Source organism: Brassica oleracea, chromosome C9 (assembly GCF_000695525.1).
Source record: "Brassica oleracea var. oleracea cultivar TO1000 chromosome C9, BOL, whole genome shotgun sequence".
Classification (NCBI taxonomy): domain Eukaryota; kingdom Viridiplantae; phylum Streptophyta; class Magnoliopsida; order Brassicales; family Brassicaceae; genus Brassica; species Brassica oleracea.
The window spans coordinates 54,543,620-54,568,667 of NC_027756.1; the positions used below are offsets into that span (position 1 = coordinate 54,543,620).

The following is a 25,048-nucleotide window of genomic DNA, read 5'->3' on the forward strand; positions in this document are numbered from 1 at the left end:
TGGCCAATAAATTAAACTGATAATACAAGTTAGAGCCATAATATCAAATATGTCGTGCAAAACATAGTGGTTATATATATGTAAATGAAAAATAAATAATTCATAAGAAAAGCATATGCAAATTTTGAGCAGAAAATAAGAGGAAATTATGAAAATAAAAAATATATTCAAATACAGAAGAATACTATATATAATGAATGTATTGCTGATCACTAAAAAAGTATCTGACTAGTGGGAAGTTCGTAGGATGCTACTAAATCCTAACTCCATTAACTTTCTCGAAGACTATGGATGGTAATGTACATGCATCACTTGGAACATCAAAATGCTATGGATCAAATATTAAGTTTTAATGTACAACATTATTCATAAAAATAAACGATCAATTTTACCTCATCACGTGATCAAGATACATTTATCTAAACAACTGGTAGATCTCAATTTTTAGAAACCAATATATAAAATTAGCTTTAATAATTAGTAACGCATAAATAGAGTAACAAGATTCTTACTATATATGTATGTTATCCATTTAAATTACAACCAAATGAACGGACTATGTATGTTGTTTTTAGAACTCCACTGGTAGCCGCGGCGGACCGTCCCGTCTGCTTTATCTGCCTCTAGGAAATGCAGACGGTGCTTCGATCACGATGGGAAGCTCGCCGAGATTCCAGCCTATGCTTGTAAACTTGTACACTTTGCAACAAAAGGCCCAAAGGCTTTAGTGTAATAAATGGGCTCTTGACGGATCAGTTGCTTATTGCCTCTTACATCTAATCTTACTCGTGTTAGTGGTAATCGTTGAACCAATACTATATATATGCACTACTTGTATTTAGTCCGAGCCTTGCAAGAGAAACATAACATAACACAAGTTGCTAATCATTTTTATACATAACAAAAGAAATAGTAGTAATGATTTAACACATTAAAAACACAGTCGGTGACTTGACGAAACTAGAACCCGAAAGGCCAAAGTCCAAAACCACATTAGACATAGACACATATCTTACAACATAAAGCTTCCCAAAAACACATAACAAGCCAGCTCTGATTACTTACTTATTCTAGGCGTTAACTTGCGGAGGGCACAGGAAAGAGTCGTTTAACCAACCAATTGAGTGGTCCCAAAACCTGAGCTTTCTTCTTCCTCCAGAACCAGATAGCTGCACCGTACTGTTCATTGCGTATCTTGGTCGTTGCTGCTCTCCAATCATACTTCTCCGTTTCTTCTCTTGCCGCTTTTCCTATGATGTCTCTTGTTTCACTGTCGTTCAATAAACTTCTCACCTTTGTCACGCAGTCTTCCACATCTCCAGGGCTGAACAGAAACCCCGTTTTCCCCTCCTAAAAATAACATCAGATATCATAAACATCACCTAAAGTAATCCTACTTTGGTCGGTCCATAAGAACAATCAATGCAAGAACATGATTTTTGGACACAAGACACTTGGCACCAACTGGATGTATATATATCATATTTTTAATCGACTTCCAAACCATGTTCTTAAATTTAGTGATTCAGATAAGTCACTGACCTGATCTTCAGGGATGATATCAGGGATTCCACCAGCCCGAGCCGCAACAACAGGAAGTCCAGAAGCCATTGCCTCAAGAACCACAAGGCCAAGCGTCTCCGACTCTGATGGCATCACAAACACATCTCCGCTTGCGTAAGCTTGTGAGAGTTCCTCCCCTTGTAACATTCCCGTGAACACCGCTGGCATTCCGGCAAACAGCTTCTCAAGATCCTCTCTTTTTAAAAAAAAAAAGAAAACACCAAATAGATTTTTAAAATTCACAATGCTGTCTAAACCTCTTTTTAGAAAGCAATATGGCCAAGAGACTAGTACCTGTATGGTCCATCTCCAATGAAAGCAATCCGAGCTTCAGGCAATTTGTCCATTACACTGTATTACATTCAGTTTTTTGACACACTATCACTACCACCACCACCTAAAAGGAGGAGTGAGTCCAGTGTAAAGCTACATAAGAAATCTAACCTTTTTAGAAGCTCCAAACTCTTTTCTACGCCAATACGACCTACATGGATGACTAGAGGCTTTTCTGGTTCACCGTTACTGTTAAATCATAAAGCATTGAAGATTAGCACAAGGAAAGAATTTATATTCTTAATCCATATAAAAGAAAAAGCAGATCATATTTTCTTGCCTTAGTCTTATACGCATTTCTTGAGAGCGGAAACAGGGATTGAAGCTTTCTGAATCAACACCCTTATTCCAAAGTCGAAGTTGATTAGCTTCAACATGTAATAAACAGGAAGTTAGTTTTCAACAATCACAGAATGTTTTGTATAAATATTGTAGTGTTTTAATCTGAATTCATTCACCTGCGGTTGCACCAGCTGCAATAAGATCTTTGCCAATGGCAGCGGAAGGAACTAATGTAAGATCAGCCGCTCGGTGAAGAAATCCTGATAAAAAAAATAAAAAAAAAAGCCTCTTATTCAATTTTTACTTACTTGACAATACCACAGAACAAAATTGAGAAAAACAAAGAGTGAGTTTTACATACTTATCACTGACCACATTGGTTGGACCAACCAACTAAAAGTGTATCTTGGAATGTATCTGCACATGAACACAAGCTTAATCTTGAGAAACATGTCGTCGTTATTTAACGAATTATTATAAACCAATAAATATTCGATGACAATTAAGCTTGAGGGAGCTTACACAGGGACGTGTGTGTGATAAGACATTACAATAGGTACAGATAGTATTTTTGCTATAGCCAGAGCACCAAAAACCTGAAATTTTTTTAAAAAAATAAATGGGGAATTCTCTCAACTTACTGTTTTGCTAAATGCTGCTATAGTGATGCGAGTTCAAAGAGACTTGTTTACCATAATCCCAGGAGAAGAAGCGTGAATGATGTCAGGCTTAAAGCGAGCAATTTCGGAGATAATTCGAGGACTAAGCGCAAGGGAGAGGGGAACCTTTTGGTACCAAGGGCAAGGGAAGCTGCAGATCAAAGAAGAATTAGCTATATATAATATTTTACCAAATGGAGTGTAACATCTATCCATTGAGTTAGCTATGTAGCTAAGTGTTGATAGATAGTTACCTTTTTGAGCCAATGACTTTAGCTCCATAAAACTCTTCGGGAACGCCTTCATGTGTCGTAACAACAATAACCTATGAAGCCAAAAACAGTTTTTTAATCAGATTGACAAAGAAAAAAGAGAGCATCTTTCACTTTTCAGTTAAGTAATAGTTGGGAATGAAGAAATAGAATCAGAAAAAGAAGAAACCTCGTCTCCCATTTCACGAAGATACCTAATGAAGTTCTGGAATCTGTTTTTGTAACCTGAGACATAGCTGCACAGTTAAGACAGAGATTACTTTTTTTTTTGGTTAATTAAACGACAAATGAGACATGTTATGATCACTAAAAATTTCAGAATCAAAAACCCAGTACGATCACAGAGACATTTCGTCGAACACAAAGCAGGCAAAGACATTTCGTCTGTATAAAAACAAAAGGGAAGCTTACGCAAAGGGGGAAGGCTCGACAAAGAGAGCAATACGCCTGGGCTTGGAGTAGGACTCGGGATCGAGAAGGGGAGCCTCGTCTCCATCCCCACTAACTTGAGTGACAGACTTCATATCCCTCGACCCAGACGAAGTAGAAACCACCCCGAAGAAAGTTTTAGATTGCTTGCGAACCAAGCTAATGGGTAATCTCCGTGGAGACGAAACACCGATGGAAACAGGGGAGTTAACAAAAGAACACCTTGTGGTTGCAGAGGAAGAATAACAACAAGTGTGTTTGGTCGTGCTAGGAAGAAAGGGAGGAGATGTTACAGAGAGAGAAGAAAAAGAAAGGTTCATGGTTTTATTTTTTGACAAATGATCCCTTGATGATGGTTTTGGTTAATAAAAATAAAAACAGGGCAACGTCAGAATGCAAAAGATGATTAGAGATAAAATTGTTTTTTTCTTTGTGTGGGGAGGGGAGAAGGAATCTGATGAATAAGAAGGGATATCCGCTTTGTGAAGCAGAGGCATCATTTCAAACGTTTCTCGGCATATGCTTTTGCTTCTACTTCGTCTCTACATCCAACCCACCCACACTCTCTCTCTCTATCTTATTCTTTTTACAGTGATTTTTTTGTAGTATATCTTTAAAATCGAATTTTATTTAATCATCTTGTACTAGTATTAGTATTATGAACCTTTATGTGGTTAACAAAACTGTAATCTTCATACCACTGACTCATGTGGTGGTGCCTATACTGCTAGTATTACTGAAGATAAACTGAACAACACAAAACACCAAACTTTATTTGACATTCTCAATTCATACACGAAATGTTTAAACGATGATGACTATTTTTATACTAGTTTATTACAATCCCAATAACGTTCTGTTCAAGACAAACATTTGACTTCTTTTTATTATTTTGTCCCACTGTGTGTTCATTACCTATATATCAAATCATCAAGTCTGGCACCCTAATTACGTCGTTGGATTCTCTAATTACCTGTACATTGCAAATAACATCATCAACTCTAATCAATACGCCAATGACATATTTCTTTTATATATTATTCCCTAAAATGAGAAAAATAAGCAAAATAAAAGGGACAAAGCTTCTTCATATATGGTATCGAAAATTTATTCCATTGAATTTTCCCTTCGTGTTCCATTTTTTAATATACAAACTACTTGGCTCCCATATACTTGTTGAATATCCAACCTCAAAAATTACACATCTTTTTTTATTTCTCAATTACCAATAATTTATGGATTTTCGGTTTACATACTTCTATTCTATTAAAACATGAACATAACCTATTGATATAAGTGCGGTCTAACTATTTTAATATAATTATTAAAAAAAATTATTAATCATTTAAGAGAAATATTATATAAGAAAATGCTAATATGATAAAAATACAAATATAAAAATTAAATTTCTAAAAAAATATAAAACAAAAAATATATTCATCTTTTTAAGGACAAGTTTCAACATTTTTTTATGGCATATATTGGATTATCTTGCGAGTGTTTTCAAGCAGAGAATCTTGTTAATTGATTAAAAACCCATATGGGTTAACAGGCCCATATTATTGTTAATGAACTCAGCTATGAACTATAACTTTTTGTTCTATTGGCCCATCTTGGAAAAAAGTAATCAGTCTTTCGTGCCCAAAGATGATTTAGAATTTGCAACAACAAAAAAAAAATATGACTTGGGTTACATAAAGATTAGTTACTATGATTTTTTTTTTAAATATGAAAGAAATGAAATATCACAAGTTACTAAAAAAGATATTGTAAATAATTTTACTATACATCAAGAATTATTTGAAATAATATATGAGAGGGAAACAGTAGTCTGACAACAATGGGTAGGACCCCTAATATATCACCTAAAAAAAGGCAAAGCTGACAAGAAGAGAATCAATCTGATTTCTGCTTTTGTCTCCTATTTTAAATTTATCAATACATATGTAACGACGTATCTTCTTATTACTTTGGACTAAATTTTTGTATTAAACAAACCATGTACATCGTCTTCATAAAAACTCCACAAGCTAATGTTTTTTGTTTTGTTAAAAAAAAAACAAATACATTAGTTTATATATATACAAACTAAACACAGCTAGATCATGAACCATCTATATTTATAAAGAAACTTTTCACATTTATTTTCATATATAAACCCTCCATTTTCATCTGACTTTGTATTTCTCCCCACCACCATAATTCTTCAAGACGTACACTTCTCCCCCATAAATACTCTTCAAAACGTCTCACGTCTCCATTTGGTATTCTCTCTCTCGCTCCCTACAGAGTGCAGGCACAAGAATATGTCTCGAATAGGATCCAAAAGAGTAAGCTTTAGTCCGGACCCTGAAGGAGGGAACGAGGAACCGATCATCTATCCAACACACAACGGTCGTCGGAGGGTCGTCAGCGACGGAGTTTTCAGTTTCAGCGTCAGGAGTTCGCCAAGAGCGAGGAGATTACTCCGGCGTATTGGAGCCGGAGTCGCCAAAACGTTGCGTTTTATGTCACTGGGAAGGAAGACTAGTAGTAACACCAAATCCACGCAGTCTACTTCTACTTCTTCTTCGTCTTTGTCTTGTTCCTCTTCATCGTCGATTTATCTGGTGAAGTCAAAGTCTGTAAACGAGTCAGAGTCTCACCGTGCAGAAGCTATTGAGGACTGCATCGAGTTCTTACACTCTTCTTCGTCTCTGTCGAGATCAAACTCCATCTCTGCCTGGTCTTGCTATAATATGTGTGACCCACACAACTCAGGTTCCGGTCGATTCAAAAGCTCCAAACAAATTTTGTGATGTAAAAGAGTTGAAACTGCATAGATCAGTTGATTATATCTCCTTTTCTTTTTTAGAGTTAATGACTCATTTAGATAGTTGCTACAGATTCGTTATAATTCCTCAATCTTTTTCTTAAGTTTTCTTGCAGACAATAAGCCACTTCATGGCTTTATTTCGACAGAATATTAAAATCGTACGGTAACTAATAAAGACATTTTAAGCAAAATAATAATAATAATAATAATTACGACACATTTGTTTACACTTTCGTGTTTTTTACAAGTGTTCACAACTATGGTCAGATTTATTTTTCTAATAAGTTGTACAGCTTTCGAATTTTAATGAACCATTGATCGTTGAATTTCAAAAGTATAAGATTACGTTCAAACGAAGAATTTTCGTTATTATGCAGAAGGAAGAACTCTTACCATAAGTTAAAAGAAAGACAAAAACAAAGTGGGGTCGAAAAATCACAGGAGGACCATATGAAACAGAGAAAGCTTCCTTCTTTATTGACCCAATATTTTGTCTTCATAACAAAAGGTTAATAAATAAATAACAAATATTTTTAATTTAAAATTCCCAATTAGATAATAAAGTATATTAAATCTTTTTCTAAAAAAGATATATAAACTCATCATAACAAAATATTAAGGGTTTCAGGAACTGTAGCAGCAGGGGACACATTAACTAAAGCCTCTTTTAAAGAATCCAATGAAAAGCTTTTTCATAGTTTATATTTTTATTACCTCATGCGTCTCGGATGCTTTGTGCTGAAGCTTTCTTGAGCTCTAAAGCTCGTTTGTAAGGTGGTGCGATCGGAGGCTGAACCGGGTCCAAACTCTGGTATGACGATCCATCTGCTTCTTTTGGGAGTGGGTAAGACCGGTCTGAGTCATAACCGGTTAAGTCACCACATGCCAAGAATGGAATATAAACTTTGTTGGGTCCTTCAAGCCAACCACTACTGCAATCTGCAAAGAGTACCAAGAATATCTCTCAAGTAACATTAACCCCAAAAAAAAAGACTCTTCTCTTGTTGAAGGTGACGTAACAGGAAAGTAGACTTCTTTGTCTTGCCCAAAGTGTTAAATTCACATGAAGAGAGCATTTTTTTTAGGTGGGAGTTTGGTTGAGAAAGAGTAAACTGAAAGAGTATTACTCAACAATACACAATGTTAGTTGTGTCTAACTTGAAGAGAAGATGAAGTTAAAAAAGAGTTTTTTATTTTTTATTACCGAGATGGCTTCCACCTGAAGGGCTGCCCACTTTCTCCAAGAGACGATGCAGATCTCTTGGGTGAAATACTTCTGGTGGAGAGTAATTTTCGCAGACTGCAAAAGCCTCTATATAAGAAAAAAAAACAAAAATGTAGAAATGCAATCAACATTTTACATCTTTGATGATGATTAACCTTAAAGTGTAAGCAGATAATACTTGCACATATGAAAGTTAATACTCTTTCTTTTTTAATATACCTATGCTAGAATTGCGGCTGCTTTTCGGTTTTGCAAAGGTTACAGTTGGGAAAAACAACTTGAGCTACACATATATAAATAAAAGCAAAATAACTGGAGTATATCTCAGTAAAGAAAGTAACAGATGATGATATTCTGATAAGAGCAAAAAAACTAACCTGAGAATACAAGAGACTTGTATCTTTTCCGCGGAATATCTTCGCAATGAATTTCCCACCTTCTCTAAGAACATGTGTTACAATTGTTAAGCCCTGATGAAAACAAAATCAAAAAGAGTTTTCTTTTGTTGTTCTTTGAAACACATGCTTTACAAGTTAGAAACTTACAGCTAGTATGAGCTGGGACTGGACAAATTCATCCATGTCATGCAAACCGGTAACTACACCCCCAAATTTCGCAAGAAGTTGATTTTGATAGAGCATAATGTCTTTAAAAAAAAAGTGAACTGTGAAACAAAACGTTATACCATCTGGAGCACCATCACAAACAACCAAGTCTGCTTTGCTACCGTCAAAGTGTCTAATAACCTTTGAGAAAAAAACAAATAAGAAAAGAAAAAGAAAGAGGGTAAGCTATAGAAACAAACACAAAATGAACTTGGAGCATAACGTATAAATACAAGAGAGAGAGAAGAAAAATCACGAGTTGGGCAGTACGAGCATTAGTAATGTCCCCTTGAACCTGGATGACACCTTCGATTGGAGACATAGGCTGCAAATCTATGGCCACTATAAGAGGAACATCTCCTTCTCTGTCAACAAGGCGTGATTTTTCAAAAATGAGCAGAATTAAAAAAAAAAAAAAAACAATGAAGCTTACTTTGACTCAGCTGAGGACTTTGCTGGAAGATACAATTGACGACTCAAAACCTACAAAACGAGGTTGACTAATAGTAATTAGATTCAGAATAACACCGAGCTAAACTGAGACTGCAACTTACTCTCAACTAGGTAGAGAGACTAGCTAAACAGAGAGAGTCAGAATCATGAGATGATGGGCAATGTGAATAAAGATAAACCGTACCTGACTCCAGCTACCAGGTGCAGCACATAAATCTACAACTCTCTTCACACCTTGGAAAATGTTGAATGCCTCATCAATCTGAAGAAGCTTAAACGCACTTCTCGCACGCCATCCTTCTTCTTTGGCTTTTCTATAGTATATATCCTGCACCACAAAAACAACAAGCGAGCTTGATATTCTTATTATGGCGCCATTGGGGAATATTGAATGAATACATACTCTTTTGTCCCGAGAAGCTTTTCCCATCTCTTCAAAATTATAAGAAAAAATGAGAAATCAGAGATAAGTTAAACCACAAGGAGTTTGTCACATAGGCATTCTATCAAACACCTTATTAGGGCTGGGACTTCGGATATTCGGTTCGGGTTCGGATAAGATCCGATCGGGTCCGGGTTTTTCGGATAAATGAATTCTATACCCAATGGGTACTTAGTAAATTTCGGTTCGGGTTTCGGATCGGGTACTACCGGTTTCGGGTCGGTTCCGGGTACCCGTTTCTTATGTGAATTATATAAATATTTACAAAATAAAATAATTATATACCAGTTTTTTATTTATTTATTTTATTTTTTAAAAAAAAGTTAATAGAAATCGTATATATATTAGTAATATGTATTAAATACAACGAAGTTGAACTAGTCTAGTGGTATTGCAGTTGTTGCTTTGCCTATCCAACCCGGGTTCAACCCTCGAAAGATACAAATCTATGTTTTTTAAGCATAGAATTCGGGTTAAACGGGTACCCGTTCGGTTTCGGGTAAAAACCGGAACCGAACCGATATCCATGGATAATTAACACTAATACCCATCGGATAAATTGCCTAGAACCGAAACCGAACCGAACCGGTCCATTTCGGGTCGGTTCCGGTTCGGGTATTCGGTTATGGATAAAAATCCCAGGCCTACACCTTATGGGCAACAAAAAAATCACCAGACTTAGTCGATATACCCCCGCCTGATTTCCACACGATATACAGGCAGCTTAGTGATATCTGTAGCAGCCAGCAAATTAATAAATTTCAAGCTTATACCCCAACTGGAAGATACTCTGCTTGAGATCAGACAACAAAAACAGTTGTTGTTTCTCGTGTTTTATGCCCCTGCCAATTTCGAAGAAAAACACCACAATAATGTTAAATGGGCCTGAGCCCATGTATTATTCGAGACTAGTAAGTAGTATAATAAGTAAAACATGTCCGTGCGTAAATTCAAATGGTCGGCCCATGAATATTCTGACTTTTAAGTTCCATCTTTTTTAATCCTACCATTTTTTTTCATAATTGTAATCAAATCATCTGATTTGAAATATATGTATTTCATTTCAAAAAACAAACTAATAGCAGTGGATTCCTAACTCATCCCAAGAGCATTGGGTTCCAATCTTGTTAAGGAAAATCACATCCATCGATTGATTTCATTTCCTGATGTCACTCTTGTAATGTGCACTGTTAAAAACTGTCGTTAACTCCTCATCTAATGGAAAATATTCAACTATAAATTGGAAACTAAAAATGTCTTCTTGCAGAAATAAAATAATATAAAGAAAAATATTTTAAAACTCATTTTAACTATTTTTTTTGCATAATATTCAAATGGGGGAGAACTCTTTTAAGTTAAAAGCGAAACTAACATGCTACAACAAAGAGAATGTACGAGAATACTTAAAACAAGATGATTTTGAGCAGGTCATCTTAAAACCTGGAGAATTCGACGTATTCAAATGATAATTAGATACATGATCTCGAAACTTAATTATATACGGTTCAAAATATTGGTTAAACATTAGTATTATAAGTTTTGGAGTCAGCATGCAAAAACTAATTGGAAGTAATAATGAAGAAATAGATCCTTTCAACGAATTGATATGCCAACAATACGAATGGTCGGTTGATCTAATGTAATGGTCTCACTTCACACAACTCTATATCCATCCCTAATACGTTTGTCTTGTCTCCCACCCACTTTTTATGTCAATTTCTTCTACAGTACTATTTTCCTTCTCTTTAAAAAAAAAAAAAAATTATCGTCTCAATTATTGAAATACGTGAGTTTTATATTTTTACCAAAAAAAAAGAAGAAGTGAGTTTTATATCTTACAAATATGAAAAGATTATAATATAAACATGTGAATGCAAAACATAACCACCGTCCGATATTTAACAAAATGCTAGTTATGACAGTATCAAGAATATCTTACAAGTAATATATTTCGAGACGATTGCTAGCGAGTTTTTTTTTCATGCCATACAGTGTTATGATATTGATAGACACTAATCTTGGTATGTAGAATCTCTGGTGGGTTGAGTTGAGTTGAAGAATCAAATCAGAGGGGGTACAGCTGGAAGAAAAAACTGCTTCTTCTAGTCTCTATTCACTTTCTTGAAAAGACCCGAAGGCATCAAAGTCCCATTACTTTGATACTTCTTCAACTTCTGTGTTGCCAAAACGCACTAATAAAAGCCCCCCCAAAAAAAACAAACAAAGCATTTTCCATTCTCTTCGTGTAATTATGGTTCATAGAATGATTCTACATGACATAAGATCGTACCAATGACGACATGGGGGTGTTTCCAAACTCTAAACCGATCTGACGAAATGGTTTGGAAAGATGATTGCGATTCAGAGAGAACAAAAGGAGGCACGCGTAGAGGGACGTGAACGGGGCAGGTGGGGTTCAAGGGCTTGATGGCGCGCGTGGGCTTTTGCTTTAAACTCGTGAGAAGTTTCATCCCTACAACGAATGAATGGCTCGGCTCAAGCTGACACTATGTAACACTGCCACTCTCACTCTCATCTTTCCCCAAATTTTACAGTTTTCATTAAGGGGAATAAGAAGAATATCTTTATATAAAAATATAATGCGGTGTGTTACTTAAATAACAAATATGTAATATAAATCGAATTAATCATTTAGATTTATGTTATGTGTTAGTATATAATTAACCAGAATAATAGCGACGATATGAAACTATTAATCAATATATTTTCATACTGATCAAAATATCATTTTCTAATTTTTAGTAGTAAAACTAAAATCTTTATAAAACTGGTTACCCAATTTGATTTTTATATAAAATGTTAAATTCATATAGGATCAAGTCCAAAATGCGCTGTTTGGCGATGAAGTACAAGGACTGAAGTCAAATCTTGTAGAGACCAATCGCTTGTACTTTAGTTAGAATCTGGTTTTGGTTCGTGTGGTCTAAGTAGGGGTCAAGAGACGGGTTTTCTCGGATCGTGGGAGGAACTCGTGTCATTGGAGTGAAAAATACACCGATGAATAGATTGGGTAATGTAGGATCCCGCTCAATGTTCGTAGGCATTACTAGATCTCATCGGTTGTATGTTGGATTTAAAATCTCTTGAAATTATAATTTTGAATTAACATTTAGATAATGAAAAGTTGACGTTGAGCCAAAAAAAATGTTAAATTCACAAATAAAAAGCACTTCATTTAACTTAGATAGTGTACAATCTCTTTTTCTCATCAAGTACGATTTACACATTGATCGATTTAAAAAACAAAAACAAAAAGCATTGTGTAATTCCATAGTACTTCAGCATATTCCCAAAGAGAAAAACCATAGACGTTTAAACAAATTTATTTTCAAACCATGTAGAGACAGAGAGAGAGAGAGTTTACACAATTAAACCGGAGAAGGTTTTTAATTGTCGTATACTAGTCCACATGGTAGAATCGTATGAAAAGCAGCAGGTAAAAAGAGAAGAAAAAGCTTCCCCTGCTTTTATTCTGTCTCTCTCTCTCATCTGAGCATACTTAAAACGAAGGCGGCCGCATTAAGACAGCATTTTAATTAGGCTTCGCTATTACACTGCTCTCCTCCTACTTACTCACTCACCATTGTTTCTTTTCTTTTTCTTTTATTATAAATAACTCACGCACCGTTGTTACATAAACAAAGCTCTTCATTCTCTCTCTATCTTTTTTTTTGGGGTCAAATCTCTCTCTCTCTCTCTTGCTCGTTTTAATTACACTCTGCTTAGTTTGCTTTCAAGATTTGAGACTGAGACAGAGGTATTAAACAGTCTTCATGTTCTTCTCAGGCATAAAGGAAAACGATTATATATTTTCAAATCAAGAAATTAACAAATAAACTTTTCATTTTTCTGTTGGTTTTCTGCATAATAGTTTGATTCGTTAACCTTACAGAAATCGACAGATAATGTCGGGTGAGAAGCAAGCGGAGGAGGCAATAGTGGTCTCAGGCGTCAGCGAGGCGGGGGATGACGGAGCCGGTGGAAAAGTGGAAGATTCAACTGCAGAGGATATAAACAGCGGCGATGCCAGTGATGGATTTAGCATGAAGAGTTTTCTCTGGCATGGCGGGTCCGCTTGGGACGCCTGGTTCAGCTGTGCCTCCAATCAAGTAATGATACATATATACTTTGGTTAATTATTTGAATGATTTTTACAAAAGCAGTACAAAAAAAAGTTACCTTTTATCATAATAACCAAAACAAAGTTTTTTCTTCTTTTTACTAAGCTTTCTTTTTGTTGTTTATTTTTAAGGATTTCTTTTAAAAAGGAAAACATTCTTGAAATGAAAAACATTCACCATAATCTTACTACTAACGTATAGTATGAAGAACGATCTCGTTCACTGTTAACTATGACAAATACACTAATATAGTTTAATGAATAGTCAGACTTCCACTTTCTTATAAATTATTGTATCGGGTCAATTTCCATTGAAAGTAAATACAAGCGCATATTTGTTTTTACGTTATATTTCGAGAGAATCGAATTCTCATAAGAGTTATTTAATAAATAATGATTACTGCAGGTGGCACAGGTGCTGTTGACACTGCCGTATTCCTTCTCGCAGCTGGGGATGTTATCAGGAATATTGCTACAAATATTCTATGGACTAATGGGATCTTGGACTGCTTACCTCATCAGTGTTCTTTACGTCGAGTATCGAGCCCGAATGGAGAAACAAGAGGCCAAATCATTCAAAAACCACGTTATTCAGGTAAATATAATTCTAGGTTAAGAATTTTTTTTTTTTGATCACTGGGCTTTCTGGAATCCCGGAGGAGTCGAACCCGTGTGCTTTGGGATCCAGTTCACTCTAGTGTTTTACCACTAGGCTATTCTGTCACTCTAGTGTTTTACCACTAGGCTAAGATTTTATAACTCATATATACAGAACTTAATTGATGTTTTTTTGGTGTGTGTGAATAAATATGTAAAATGGAAGTGGTTTGAAGTGCTTGATGGGCTGCTGGGTCCGTACTGGAAAGCAGCGGGGCTCACATTTAATTGCACCTTCTTGTTATTCGGATCAGTCATCCAGCTCATCGCTTGTGCTAGGTTCTTTTCCCAATCTCTTTGTTATTTAATTTAACGGAATTTTCCATGCTAGAATAATGTTATAAGTATTTAGATTTATGTCATGTCTTGGTGTGTTGCAGCAATATATATTACATAAACGATAGACTGGACAAGAGGACTTGGACGTATATATTTGGTGCTTGTTGTGCCACGACCGTCTTCATACCATCTTTCCACAATTACCGTATTTGGTCTTTCCTCGGTCTTGTCATGACCACTTACACTGCTTGGTACCTCACCATCGCCGCATTTCTCCATGGCCAAGTATGTCACAATCAAATAGGTTTTCAATTTGACATGAAAGCAATCAATTGTGGTTTCAATAATACCGATCTCTCATTGTTATTGTGATTTTATAGGCTGAGGGTGTGACACATTCTGGTCCGACCAAACTTGTGTTGTACTTTACCGGAGCTACCAACATCCTCTATACATTTGGTGGACACGCTGTGACTGTGTAAGTCCTTTTTTCAGTTTATTGTATATTTCGCAACCATAAAAGAACAAAAAATAATCAGGTAGATGGATTCGCAACAGTAAATTCTATAATTCATTTCTGATTAAGTAAACTAAGTTAAAATCTATTTTGCATATCCAACATTTGTTTTGCTGAAAGTACTGAGAATCTTATAGTTTTAATTAAAAAGAGGGCAGTTTCTCTGAAGAGTGTTTCTTTCTTTTTAGTTTACTCTTCTCTTTTAACTTGTATATATGCAGCTTTTGCCGGTTACTTTAGATTCTGTCCGAACTGCACAAACAGACAAAATCATTATTAAGCAATATACAAAGAAAAATACCTTTTTGGCACACTAGGTTTTTTTCCACGACCTTTTCTAACTTTTTTTGTTTGTTTACTCACGATATATACATATTTTAGAGTACGTAACATAACCTTACTGGTCGGACCGGACCGCAATCTCTGGTTGGACCAAGAGATCCAACGGCAGTGACTTTTGTGCTCTTCCTTTTTCAATTTATTTATAAATATAAATTATAAATAACAGGGAAATAATGCATGCGATGTGGAAACCAAGGAAGTTTAAGAGCATATACCTGATGGCGACACTGTACGTCTTCACGTTAACGCTTCCGTCAGCCTCCGCCGTCTATTGGGCTTTCGGCGACCAGCTTCTCAACCACTCAAATGCTTTCTCTCTCCTCCCTAAAACGCGTTTCCGTGATTCCGCCGTCATCCTCATGCTCATCCATCAGGTTCCTATCTAACTTAATATGTCTCCCAATAATTCCATTGTATATTAATTGTTGGTCCAGTTCCATGCCATTATTTTATACCATACCCGTGCATACTAGGGACCTTATCCTCTTTCGCGATGAACATTTAATACTGAAAGGAATGTTTAGGTTATGTCATGTTAATAATCGGTTATTTGTTTTAACGTCCAACCAAATGAATACTAAATTGATTACAAGTTTATAACATAAGTGGAAATGTTTCTGATGAGATTTTTTTTCTTTTCTCTTTTTGGATTTATATACAGTTTATAACATTTGGATTTGCGTGTACACCGTTATACTTCGTATGGGAAAAAGCAATAGGAATGCACCACACTAAAAGCATATGTCTAAGAGCGATCGTGAGGCTGCCGGTGGTGGTTCCTATATGGTTTCTAGCCATCATTTTCCCTTTTTTTGGTCCCATAAACTCCGCGGTTGGAGCTCTACTCGTTAGCTTCACCGTCTACATCATCCCTGCCTTAGCCCATATGCTCACCTACCGCACCGCCTCTGCCCGTCGGGTACTAGCTATATTACTCTCTTGGTCACATTAATATACCCCTGTATATATGATAGATATATGAACCCAACGAAAGAAATATACTATTTATTTGATTACATAGTAGTTTCGAAGATAAATTACCACAAACATAACATAGGGGAGAGAGAGAAACTGAAAAAGAACGTAGGTTATACAGATGAGCTGGCTTATGCTTTTTGCATTTAATCCAAAATCAATGAGGTATGTAGGCAGTATCGTATATAATGTGGCCATTATTACCACTTGACTAGTACGATAGATTGTTTAATACACACAGCACATTCTAGTAATCTTTTGACAAACAAAAGAAACATATGTATTTTCGTAGATATATATAACTATAATAGAAGTAGATTAGTTGACGGGATGATATACAATGTATTGATTATTTCTTATTCGTTACGTTAACGACGTGGCAGAATGCGGCGGAGAAGCCGCCGTTCTTTTTGCCAAGCTGGAGCGGAGTTTATGTGATAAACGCATTTGTGGTGGTTTGGGTGCTAGTTCTGGGGTTCGGGTTTGGAGGATGGGCAAGCATGACCAACTTCATCAGGCAAATTGACACTTTTGGCCTCTTTGCCAATTGCTATCAATGCAAGTCGCCGATTCCTCCTCCTCCTACTCCGGCCACCGGTAATCACCACCGCCGTTAGTGAAGTATGAAAGTGTGATTTTCTTCAGTTTTCTTTTTTTTTTCCTATGTATGAAAGAAACGTACGTATATCAGCGAATTAACAATGTTATATATATTTGAAATTTGGTTAACATCACACGTGATCTTCAGGTTTATGACGAACTTATTTCCAAACTAGTAAAAAACAACTGGATGCTGACAAAGCTGGTTATCATTTATTTAATCATTCATTCAGCCCATCCGTCAAATTTTTGAATCCAAGGACGACAATGATTAAAAGATAACTTTATTATTTCCTCCCAAAATCTGAAGACTAATACATTCCGAGTCTTTAGGATCAAGTTAAAAATAAGTTTGTTGAGATAAGTATGGAGTCTTTAGGATTAAGTTAAATAAGGTTTTTTTAGATAAGTATGAATCTGCTGATTAGTAGGGAGAAGTCGTTTTTTTTTATTTCGATCATAAGGTCTATATAAGACCATCGTTGTATTACTCTGTTTCTTAACACAGAGCTTTTGGTTCAAGTCAATAAAGGCAGTATTCAGAAACGTTGTTCTCTCTTGATCCATCTTTAACAAGTGGTATCAGAGCCAACAATCTAAACCTGTGGTGAGAAGAAGAGATGAGTGAAAAAGAGTTAAGAATACCAAAGTTCGACGGAGACTACGAGCATTGGGCTATGCTCATGGAGAATATTTTGAGGTCCAAAGAGTGGTGGGAGCTTGTAGAAACAGGCATGGTGCAGTTCGACAGAGATACCGTCCTGACCGAAGCACAGCAGACGGAGCTTTCTGAACAGAAGCTTAAAGATCTGAAGGTGAAGAATTATCTCTTTGCGTCTATCGACAAGACGATACTGAAAACAATTGTGAAGAAGGAGACGTCTAAAGACATATGGGACTCTATGAAGAACAAGTACCAGGGGAACAAGAGAGTTCAAAGTTCGCAACTTCAGAGGTTGAGGAGAAACTTTGAAGTATTGGAGATGAAGGATGGAGACTCTATTACTGAATACTTCTCAAGAGTTATGATGGTATCAAACGACATGAGAAACCTAGGAGAGGACATACCTGATGCCAAGGTGGTTGAGAAGATACTTCGGACTCTGGTGGAGAAGTACACGTATGTGGTATGTGCTATTGAAGAGTCGAAAGACATCACTGAGATGACTGTGGATGAGCTGCAGAGCTCGCTGCTCGTACACGAGCAAAACCTGAGCAAACATTCGAGTGAAGAACAAGTGCTCAAGATGGAAGGAGGAAGAGGTCGTGGTGGATACTCTCAAGGAAGGAACTCCTACCGTGGTGGTAGAGGAGGAAGAGGCAGAGGCAGCACCAGCTTCAACAAAGACAACATCGAATGCTATAAATGCCACAAGATGGGTCACTTCAAAAATGAATGTCCCACATGGGAAAGGAATGCAAACTACGCAGAGTTGGAAGAGGACCTGCTTCTAATGGCACAAAGTGATGTAATGAAACCAGAAGAAAGACACATTTGGTATCTTGACTCTGGATGCAGCAACCATATGTGTGGCATGAAGGAGTGGTTCATGGACTTTGATGGGTTCCATATGAAAGACGCGTGAAGTTAGATGAGAAGAGCATCAAGTGTGTCATGTTTGGGGTTAGCAAAGAATCAAAGGGCTACCGCTTATATGATCCTAAGGAGAAGAAGATTTTGATCAGTAAAGACGTAAGATTTGATGAGGGAGAACGATGGGACTGGGAAGAGAACGAAGAAGATGAACAATTCATCGATGAAGGGGAGGAAACAACTCCAACAGAGATAGTAGGAAACAATGGAGGAGAAAATGAGAATGGAGCTGAGGAAGGAGAAGGTAATCCACCAACACCACCAGCACCACCTCAAGATGAGAACGAAGATAACAATCCAGTGCAAGAAGAAGCAGAAGGGTCTGAGAGAACAAGAACTGGTAGAAGCAAGACAAGACCTGTGTGGATGAGAGACTATGAGATGGGTCTATTCATAGAAGAAGAAGAAGACTTGATGGCGCTAGTAACTGAGATGGGAGATCCGGAGAAATTTGAAGAAGCCGTGCATCACGAGAAGTGGAAGCAAGCGATGGAAGCTGAGATGAACTCGATAGAAGAAAATAATACTTGGGAGCTAGTGGAGTTACCAGAAGGTTCCAAGGTCATTGGTGTTAAATGGATATTTAAGACCAAGTTGAATGAAAAAGGAGAAGTTGACAAACACAAAGCGAGATTGGTGGCCAAGGGATTTCATCAAACTCAAGGTGTTGATTTCTATGAAGTGTTCGCCCCTGTTGCTAGATGGGATACAATCCGACTACTACTCAGTATTGCAGCTCAGAGAGGTTGGTGTGTGCATCAACTAGACGTGAAGAGTGCATTCCTACACGGTGAGCTCAAGGAAGATGTGTACGTTGAGCAACCTAAAGGTTTCGAGGTCAAGAATGAAGAAAGAAAGGTGTATAAGCTGAACAAGGCTCTGTATGGGCTAAGACAAGCTCCAAGGGCGTGGTACAGTAAGATCGAGGGATATTTTGAGAAGGAGGGGTTCAAGAAGTGTTACTGTGAACACACTCTCTTTGTGAAGGCTGAAGGAGACAACGTATTGATTGTAAGTGTGTATGTTGACGACGTGATTTACACAAGCAGTTCTATGATCATGCGAGAAGCGTTCAAGGCATCAATGAAGAAGGAGTTTGCAATGTCTGATCTAGGTAAGATGAAGTACTTTCTTGGCGTTGAAGTAACACAAGACAAGAAAGGGATCTTCATAAACCAAAGGAAGTATGCGAGCGAAGTGATGAAGAGGTTCGGCATGGAACAGTGTAACTCTGTCAGGAATCCAACAGTACAAGGCTGCAAGCTTACCAAAGAAGGAGCAGGTTCACAAGTTGATGCAACACTGTACAAGCAGATAGTTGGGAGCCTGAGATATCTCACTGCTACACGACCTGACCTCATATATTCAGTCAATCTTGTGAGCAGGTACATGGAGAAACCAACCGAGCAACATCTTCTTGCTGTGAAGAGGATTCTGAGGTATGTTCAAGGAACAATGGAGTATGGGATACAGTATCAGTCCGACAACAAGGAGGAACTGATGGGCTTTGTTGATAGTGATTACGCTGGAGATGAAGATGATAGAAAAAGCACTTCAGGGTATGTTTTCATGAACGGAGGAGGAGCAATCTCGTGGGCATCAAGGAAGCAACCTATAGTTACTCTATCAACAACTGAAGCCGAGTACGTTTCAGCTGCTGCAGGTGCGTGTCAAGCCGTATGGTTGAGAAATGTGTTGGAAGAGATTGGGTGTAAACAAGGGGAGAGGACAGTTCTGTTTTGCGACAACAGTTCTACTATCAAGTTGTCTAAAAACCCTGTTTTTCATGGGAGAAGCAAACATATTCAAGTAAGGTTTCACTTCCTGCGTGAGCTGGTAAGTGATGAGATAATTGAGTTGGAGTATTGCTCTACGCAAGATCAGTTGGCAGACGTAATGACCAAAGCTGTGAAGTTGGATGTGTTCGAGAAGTTGAGAGGATACATGGGAGTTGAAGTGAAGAGCAGTTAAACTGGAAGACAAGAGTGTTTTCAGTTTAGGGGAGGAATTGAAGACTAATACATTCCGAGTCTTTAGGATCAAGTTAAAAATAAGTTTGTTGAGATAAGTATGGAGTCTTTAGGATTAAGTTAAATAAGGTTTTTTTAGATAAGTATGAATCTGCTGATTAGTAGGGAGAAGTCGTTTTTTTTATTTCGATCATAAGGTCTATATAAGACCATCGTTGTATTACTCTGTTTCTTAACACAGAGCTTTTGGTTCAAGTCAATAAAGGCAGTATTCAGAAAAGTTGTTCTCTCTTGATCCATCTTTAACAAAATCTACAAAATAAAATATCTTTATTCTCAGAAAAAATTGTCTTCATAACAAACGTACGTATGATGCAATCAACCTGGTGTAGAATAGTCCTGGGCATATTGGCCGTAATCCAAAACCGAACCGGAATCGGACCGAAAATTACAGAACATTTCTTATATTTCTAAACCCAAAAAGCTGAAACCGAACCGATAACGAACTGAATATTTTGAATATATTAAGAATATTAATTTTTAAAAAATTTAATATATAGAAAATATAATTTATAAATAAAAATATCAAAAAAACCCGAACTATATATACGGATTATCTGAATATTTTTTTTTGGTTTTTCCAGGTTTAACTCGGATTTCTGGATTTTTTCAGTTTTAGACTTTAAACCCGAACCAAACACGAATTATTTATAATCCGATTTCACTTCGAGTTTTATTAAAAAAAATAGAAATCTGACCCGAACCCGACATTACCCGAACCAAACTAACCCAAAAAAATTCCGGTTTCTAAATACTCTAATCCGAATAATCCGAAGAACATAAACCAAACCGACCTTAAACCGAAAAAATGCCCGACACTCGTGCAGAGTTCGTGTAAAATAGTCGTATTTCGCAAGAAAACAATAAGCAATGACTATAGAGGTCCTTTTGATAAGGCCCAATATAGACCCAAGTTACTAGGCTTAATGGAAGAAGCCGACTGATAACATTGAATCTTTGGACCACAGTGTTGAGGCCTATTGAATCCTTAGGCCAACATTATCGGTTAGTCCCTTAAGGGTTCCTAAGGAGGGGGAGGGGCCACAAAACATCAGGACCGAGGAAAAAAGAAGAGAAAAAGTCCCTAAATAAGGGACAAATGAGGTGAGTCCCTGTGAGTCCTTGTACTATTCATTTGGGGACTTTCATTTGGGGACCTATTGATAATGTTGCCCTTACAATACAGCAAGCTTATAAACAGTGCAACTGAACTCTGAACAAATACAATTATACAAACAAAAGACTATGATGATGATGCAGAACCGATTTGACAGATTATACAATGGTCTGATACTAATCTCCACATGGCACTCCCTTGTTCGATTTCAAACTTTCTGCTAAATTTATTCCAAAGATGCAACCCATAGCTTCTCCTCTGCATCTGAAGAAGCTTGACCTTGACCCATTTCGACTCTTTCTCCGTCTTTGGCACCTTGAAGAACTTCTCTATCTCTAGCCAGTTCACTGGATAGAACGCAGAAGGTCGCATGACGGTGAAGTTGTTGTACTCCTCCTCCACTGCTGCTCTAGTCGCCACTCGAGAAACCAGGTACGGTCCGTTGTATCCCCATACGTTTCCATTGAAAGTTCGAGCGAATTCCTCGATGAATTTGAGCAAGAGAGGATGGTTCTTGTCGAATATTAGCACCGCGTTGTTCAATCTCGTCCAGTTTGTGAAGGAAGGGTCAAGCGTCTGAGCTCCAATAATGTTGTTAAGCCCTTTGAAGCTTTTGAGAAGGATCATGTCGGTGTCTAAGTAAACACCTCCGTATTTGTACAAGTAGGCAAGCCTCATGAGGTTTGACAGATTCTGAGCCAATGATATCTTTCCCGGATCTCTTTTCCCGCTTCTTATTTCTTCTAGCCACTTTTCTCCGGTGGTTCCTTTGAGTAGAAAAGGCAGATCCGGCGTGACTGCAACAACTTTGTAACCACGATCAAGAAACGGCTTCAAGGTTGTATAACCTTGAGGAGAATCCATGGTTGCTGATAGGATCATCAAGCAACCATGAGGATGAGACTTGAAGACACTTTCAATAGCTAAGACCTCTCTCTTTCCGAACAAATCAGCTGGTGATATCCATGTCATGACGAAGTTGACTTCGCATCCAGAATCTCCGACAAACTCATTGGCCTTCCTTTGAAACTTGTCAGACAAGTTATCTCCACTGAACATCTCGATAAGTACTAGGATCTTTTTGTTTACAGTAGTGATGTTAGGGTTAGGAGAAGTCATCACCACTTTCTTGCTTTTACTTTCGTCCTCGGAGCTCAGAGGTAAGTGTGGCTGTGGAATCACTCTCTTGATCTCTATCTTCACCTCTGAGAAATCCCTCTGCGGCTGCATCGAGAAATTAGACATTAGAACCAACGTGGTAACCGCGATCAGAGTTATAAAGCTGAACGCAAACGCGGTGAAAAGTGATGATTGGTTTAGTCGTCTGTGATCAATCACTCTCTTCTCGATATCATGATCCATGAGGAACGCAAAACTAAGTTGGAAACAAGAAGATATAAAAGAAAAACTTTAGACAGATGAGAAGGAAACCATTACTATTGTATTAGTTTCATTTCTTGTTTTAGCTTTGGGGGTTTTGAAAAATAAACAACTCAATGTAGACTTTATGGTCTTTAAACTTTCTGTTGAATATTATACTAGCGCGGTCTGTAAAATACTTCCAAAGAGAGACGATAAGGCGTGCTATTGGATCATATATATATATCGTTGTCAATTGTAACAATTTTCTCATGATTTTTATTTTAATACCACTAACGATTTATATATATTTCTCCATAGTAATTCAACTTATTTTATATATATGTTTCTTTCAAATTTTAGTTCTATTTTTTGTTTTGGTTTATCATCCAAAGCTTTTCAACAATCAGTTTTCTTATGTTAGGGTAAAACTTTATTGCGTTTTAGGTCAACTTTCTCTGCTTATATTATTGTATAATATGATATTTCTTATAAAACTGAATATAAATTCTAATATTTTTTATTGGTTGTTGCAAAAAATGATTCGCGGAAAAGGAAACTTAGAGACATTGTCAATGTATTTAAGTTTTTTTTTTATTTTGTAATACTAATAATTAATTAATTAAACAATGTTTGTTGGATTTAAATATTTTTCCCGTACGAATAGTATTCATGGTTGACTAAAATTTTGATATTTCATGATTTTATGTGCAATACCGACGAAATCATGTAAATGAGAGGTAAAAATCTCCAATAGACAGACGTGTCAATTGATTTTGTCTTGATCTTTCAGATTGGTCTACCTATGAATCAATTATTGTACACAACACGTATGTATTTTATTGATGGTATATACCGACATTATTCATGGTGATTGGTTCTATTTGTTTATATTTTAAAAAATGAAACTTAATTGGTGCATGCATAATCACAACTTGTCAAGGCAAGGTATATGTAAGCAATATGACCATGATATTTGAAAGCATAGTAAGAGAAAAAATTATGAACAAATTATCACATTATTTAAACCTCAATACTGTTGAATTAATGTTGATTGATAGTACTAGCTCAACAACAATAACAACAAGACTCGCCACTTTGGTCGTTTAGCATTTATTTCATTTTACCATTTTTTTGACATAACTTTGTTTAGCCGTCTATCTAACCGATACTAACTTTTTTATATTTTTTTCTCACTGCTCTACCCAGTTGAACAAATAGCCCTGATTTCTTCTCAACACTTCGGTTGTTTATATTTATTCGTCAAAGTGTACATTCGAGTCATTAGGAAGTCGCAACACAACACACAAGTACATCGAGACTTCGAATGTATTCAAGCAAAACATGTGAAAACCGCCTCTCCGAGCACAATCCCATCAACAGCATCCAGCAATCTCTCTTTTGTCACCTGAGTGAGTCACCACATTCAAAACAAACTTCTAATAATGTTACAACATATGCTGCTTAAACTAACCTATATATTTAAAACAAAATATATACTAATTAATCCCTTTTTTATAAGTCCCATATATATTCTTTGTTCTTTTTTAGAATTCAGCAATACCTCCTCCTGAGTTGAACTTTACTAATAACTCGGGAAGATAGTTTTTCGCATATTACCGTGTGCCCAAGATTGGGTTTATCGTTGAGAGCAAAGAGCTTGAACTGGAAACGATGACCGTGACTAGGCATGAGAGGCCCACGCCATCCCGGGATCTTGTGATCGTTATTCCCTTCTCGAATACCAGCAACCTGCTCATCGTTGCCAGAAAATCCTTCCGGCAGACCTTTCATGTCCGGCGGAATGTCGACAACCACCCACACAGTCCACGGCACGAGAGGTCCACTAGGATCAGGAGCATCTATGTCCTCAACCACCAAGGCCAGCGACTTGGTACCTTGGGGAACGTTGTACCTCCACAATATTTACATTTACTTTATTCAATCCTTGGTGTCCAACATATCGCATTAATATTGAATTTTGTTGATAACCCAAAAGTAATTACCATAGAAAAAAAATTACCATTCAAGAGGAGGAGAGATATTCTTCTTCACACCTTGACCTCCCTTTGTATATTTTCTCGGCAGCTTCCCTTCGTTGTCTATCGTCGGCGACACAAGTCTGAATTCCTCACTCGACATTTTTCTCCTTAATTTTTTGTGTGTGTGTTAATTGCAAATGCACCTACGTACCGTGTTTAATTACTGATTTGTATGGTTCTCGACGTGAACAATTATGGCGACACGTGGATGACACGTGACGCCTTTGGGTGTCTGGAAGGGAGGAGGTTAACACTCTGATGTCTTTGAGACATGACTTGTGGCATAACCCCATATCGGGCATTTCATAATCAGTTAA

The 25,048-nt window shown here is 36.9% G+C and overlaps 6 protein-coding genes across 20 annotated transcripts; 2 read left to right on the forward strand and 4 right to left on the reverse strand.

Moving 5' to 3' along the window:
• Window positions 1-857: 857 nt before the first annotated feature.
• Window positions 858-4,103, reverse strand: LOC106313678 (sulfoquinovosyl transferase SQD2). Its single transcript, XM_013751563.1, has 12 exons — window positions 3,521-4,103; window positions 3,279-3,345; window positions 3,092-3,162; window positions 2,871-2,988; window positions 2,701-2,774; window positions 2,540-2,595; window positions 2,355-2,438; window positions 2,177-2,264; window positions 2,008-2,085; window positions 1,858-1,914; window positions 1,543-1,759; window positions 858-1,350 (listed from the first exon to the last, which is right to left on the reverse strand). The coding sequence occupies exons 1-12, from the start codon at window positions 3,856-3,858 to the stop codon at window positions 1,078-1,080; spliced, it is 1,521 nt and encodes a 506-aa protein (XP_013607017.1). The 5' UTR covers window positions 3,859-4,103; the 3' UTR covers window positions 858-1,077.
• Window positions 4,104-5,587: 1,484 nt separating this feature from the next.
• Window positions 5,588-6,716, forward strand: LOC106318450. The gene has a single exon (XM_013756434.1). The coding sequence runs from the start codon at window positions 5,845-5,847 to the stop codon at window positions 6,334-6,336; it is 492 nt and encodes a 163-aa protein (XP_013611888.1). The 5' UTR covers window positions 5,588-5,844; the 3' UTR covers window positions 6,337-6,716.
• LOC106318449 (putative tRNA (cytidine(32)/guanosine(34)-2'-O)-methyltransferase) lies at window positions 6,052-9,910 on the reverse strand. Of its 14 annotated transcripts, none has more exons than XR_001265313.1 (12): window positions 9,729-9,910; window positions 8,821-9,150; window positions 8,617-8,666; window positions 8,440-8,548; window positions 8,264-8,324; window positions 8,124-8,176; window positions 7,956-8,048; window positions 7,798-7,861; window positions 7,558-7,665; window positions 7,068-7,292; window positions 6,221-6,269; window positions 6,052-6,160 (listed from the first exon to the last, which is right to left on the reverse strand). XR_001265313.1 is itself a non-coding variant. In XM_013756428.1 (12 exons), exons 2-11 carry the CDS (start codon window positions 9,064-9,066, stop codon window positions 7,069-7,071), a joined length of 933 nt encoding a protein of 310 aa, XP_013611882.1. In that variant the 5' UTR covers window positions 9,067-9,150; window positions 9,729-9,910; the 3' UTR covers window positions 6,060-6,269; window position 7,068. The 14 variants fall into 14 exon arrangements, 12 of the variants coding, with proteins under 12 accessions (XP_013611882.1, XP_013611885.1, XP_013611884.1 ...); XM_013756428.1 differs by having other exon boundaries at window positions 6,060-6,269; window positions 8,821-8,964; window positions 9,040-9,150; XM_013756431.1 differs by having other exon boundaries at window positions 6,060-6,269; window positions 8,821-8,964; window positions 9,040-9,068; window positions 9,770-9,902.
• Window positions 9,911-12,630: 2,720 nt separating this feature from the next.
• LOC106318448 (auxin transporter-like protein 1) lies at window positions 12,631-16,723 on the forward strand. 2 transcript variants are annotated; one of them, XM_013756421.1, is made up of 9 exons: window positions 12,631-12,856; window positions 13,002-13,208; window positions 13,626-13,814; window positions 14,043-14,155; window positions 14,257-14,440; window positions 14,536-14,633; window positions 15,181-15,388; window positions 15,676-15,933; window positions 16,373-16,606. In XM_013756421.1, the coding sequence occupies exons 2-9, from the start codon at window positions 13,005-13,007 to the stop codon at window positions 16,604-16,606; spliced, it is 1,488 nt and encodes a 495-aa protein (XP_013611875.1). In that variant the 5' UTR covers window positions 12,631-12,856; window positions 13,002-13,004. The 2 variants fall into 2 exon arrangements, with proteins under 2 accessions (XP_013611875.1, XP_013611874.1); XM_013756420.1 differs by having other exon boundaries at window positions 12,633-12,856; window positions 12,992-13,208; window positions 16,373-16,723.
• A 4,579-nt stretch (window positions 16,724-21,302) lies between these two features.
• LOC106316533 (lactosylceramide 4-alpha-galactosyltransferase) lies at window positions 21,303-22,875 on the reverse strand. Its single transcript, XM_013754435.1, has one exon. It carries the CDS (start codon window positions 22,690-22,692, stop codon window positions 21,457-21,459), a length of 1,236 nt encoding a protein of 411 aa, XP_013609889.1. The 5' UTR covers window positions 22,693-22,875; the 3' UTR covers window positions 21,303-21,456.
• Window positions 22,876-23,794: 919 nt separating this feature from the next.
• LOC106317405 (UPF0098 protein CT_736) lies at window positions 23,795-24,938 on the reverse strand. The gene is made up of 3 exons (XM_013755228.1): window positions 24,713-24,938; window positions 24,310-24,604; window positions 23,795-24,097 (listed from the first exon to the last, which is right to left on the reverse strand). Exons 1-3 carry the CDS (start codon window positions 24,829-24,831, stop codon window positions 24,023-24,025), a joined length of 489 nt encoding a protein of 162 aa, XP_013610682.1. The 5' UTR covers window positions 24,832-24,938; the 3' UTR covers window positions 23,795-24,022.
• Between the last annotated feature and the right edge of the window lie 110 nt (window positions 24,939-25,048).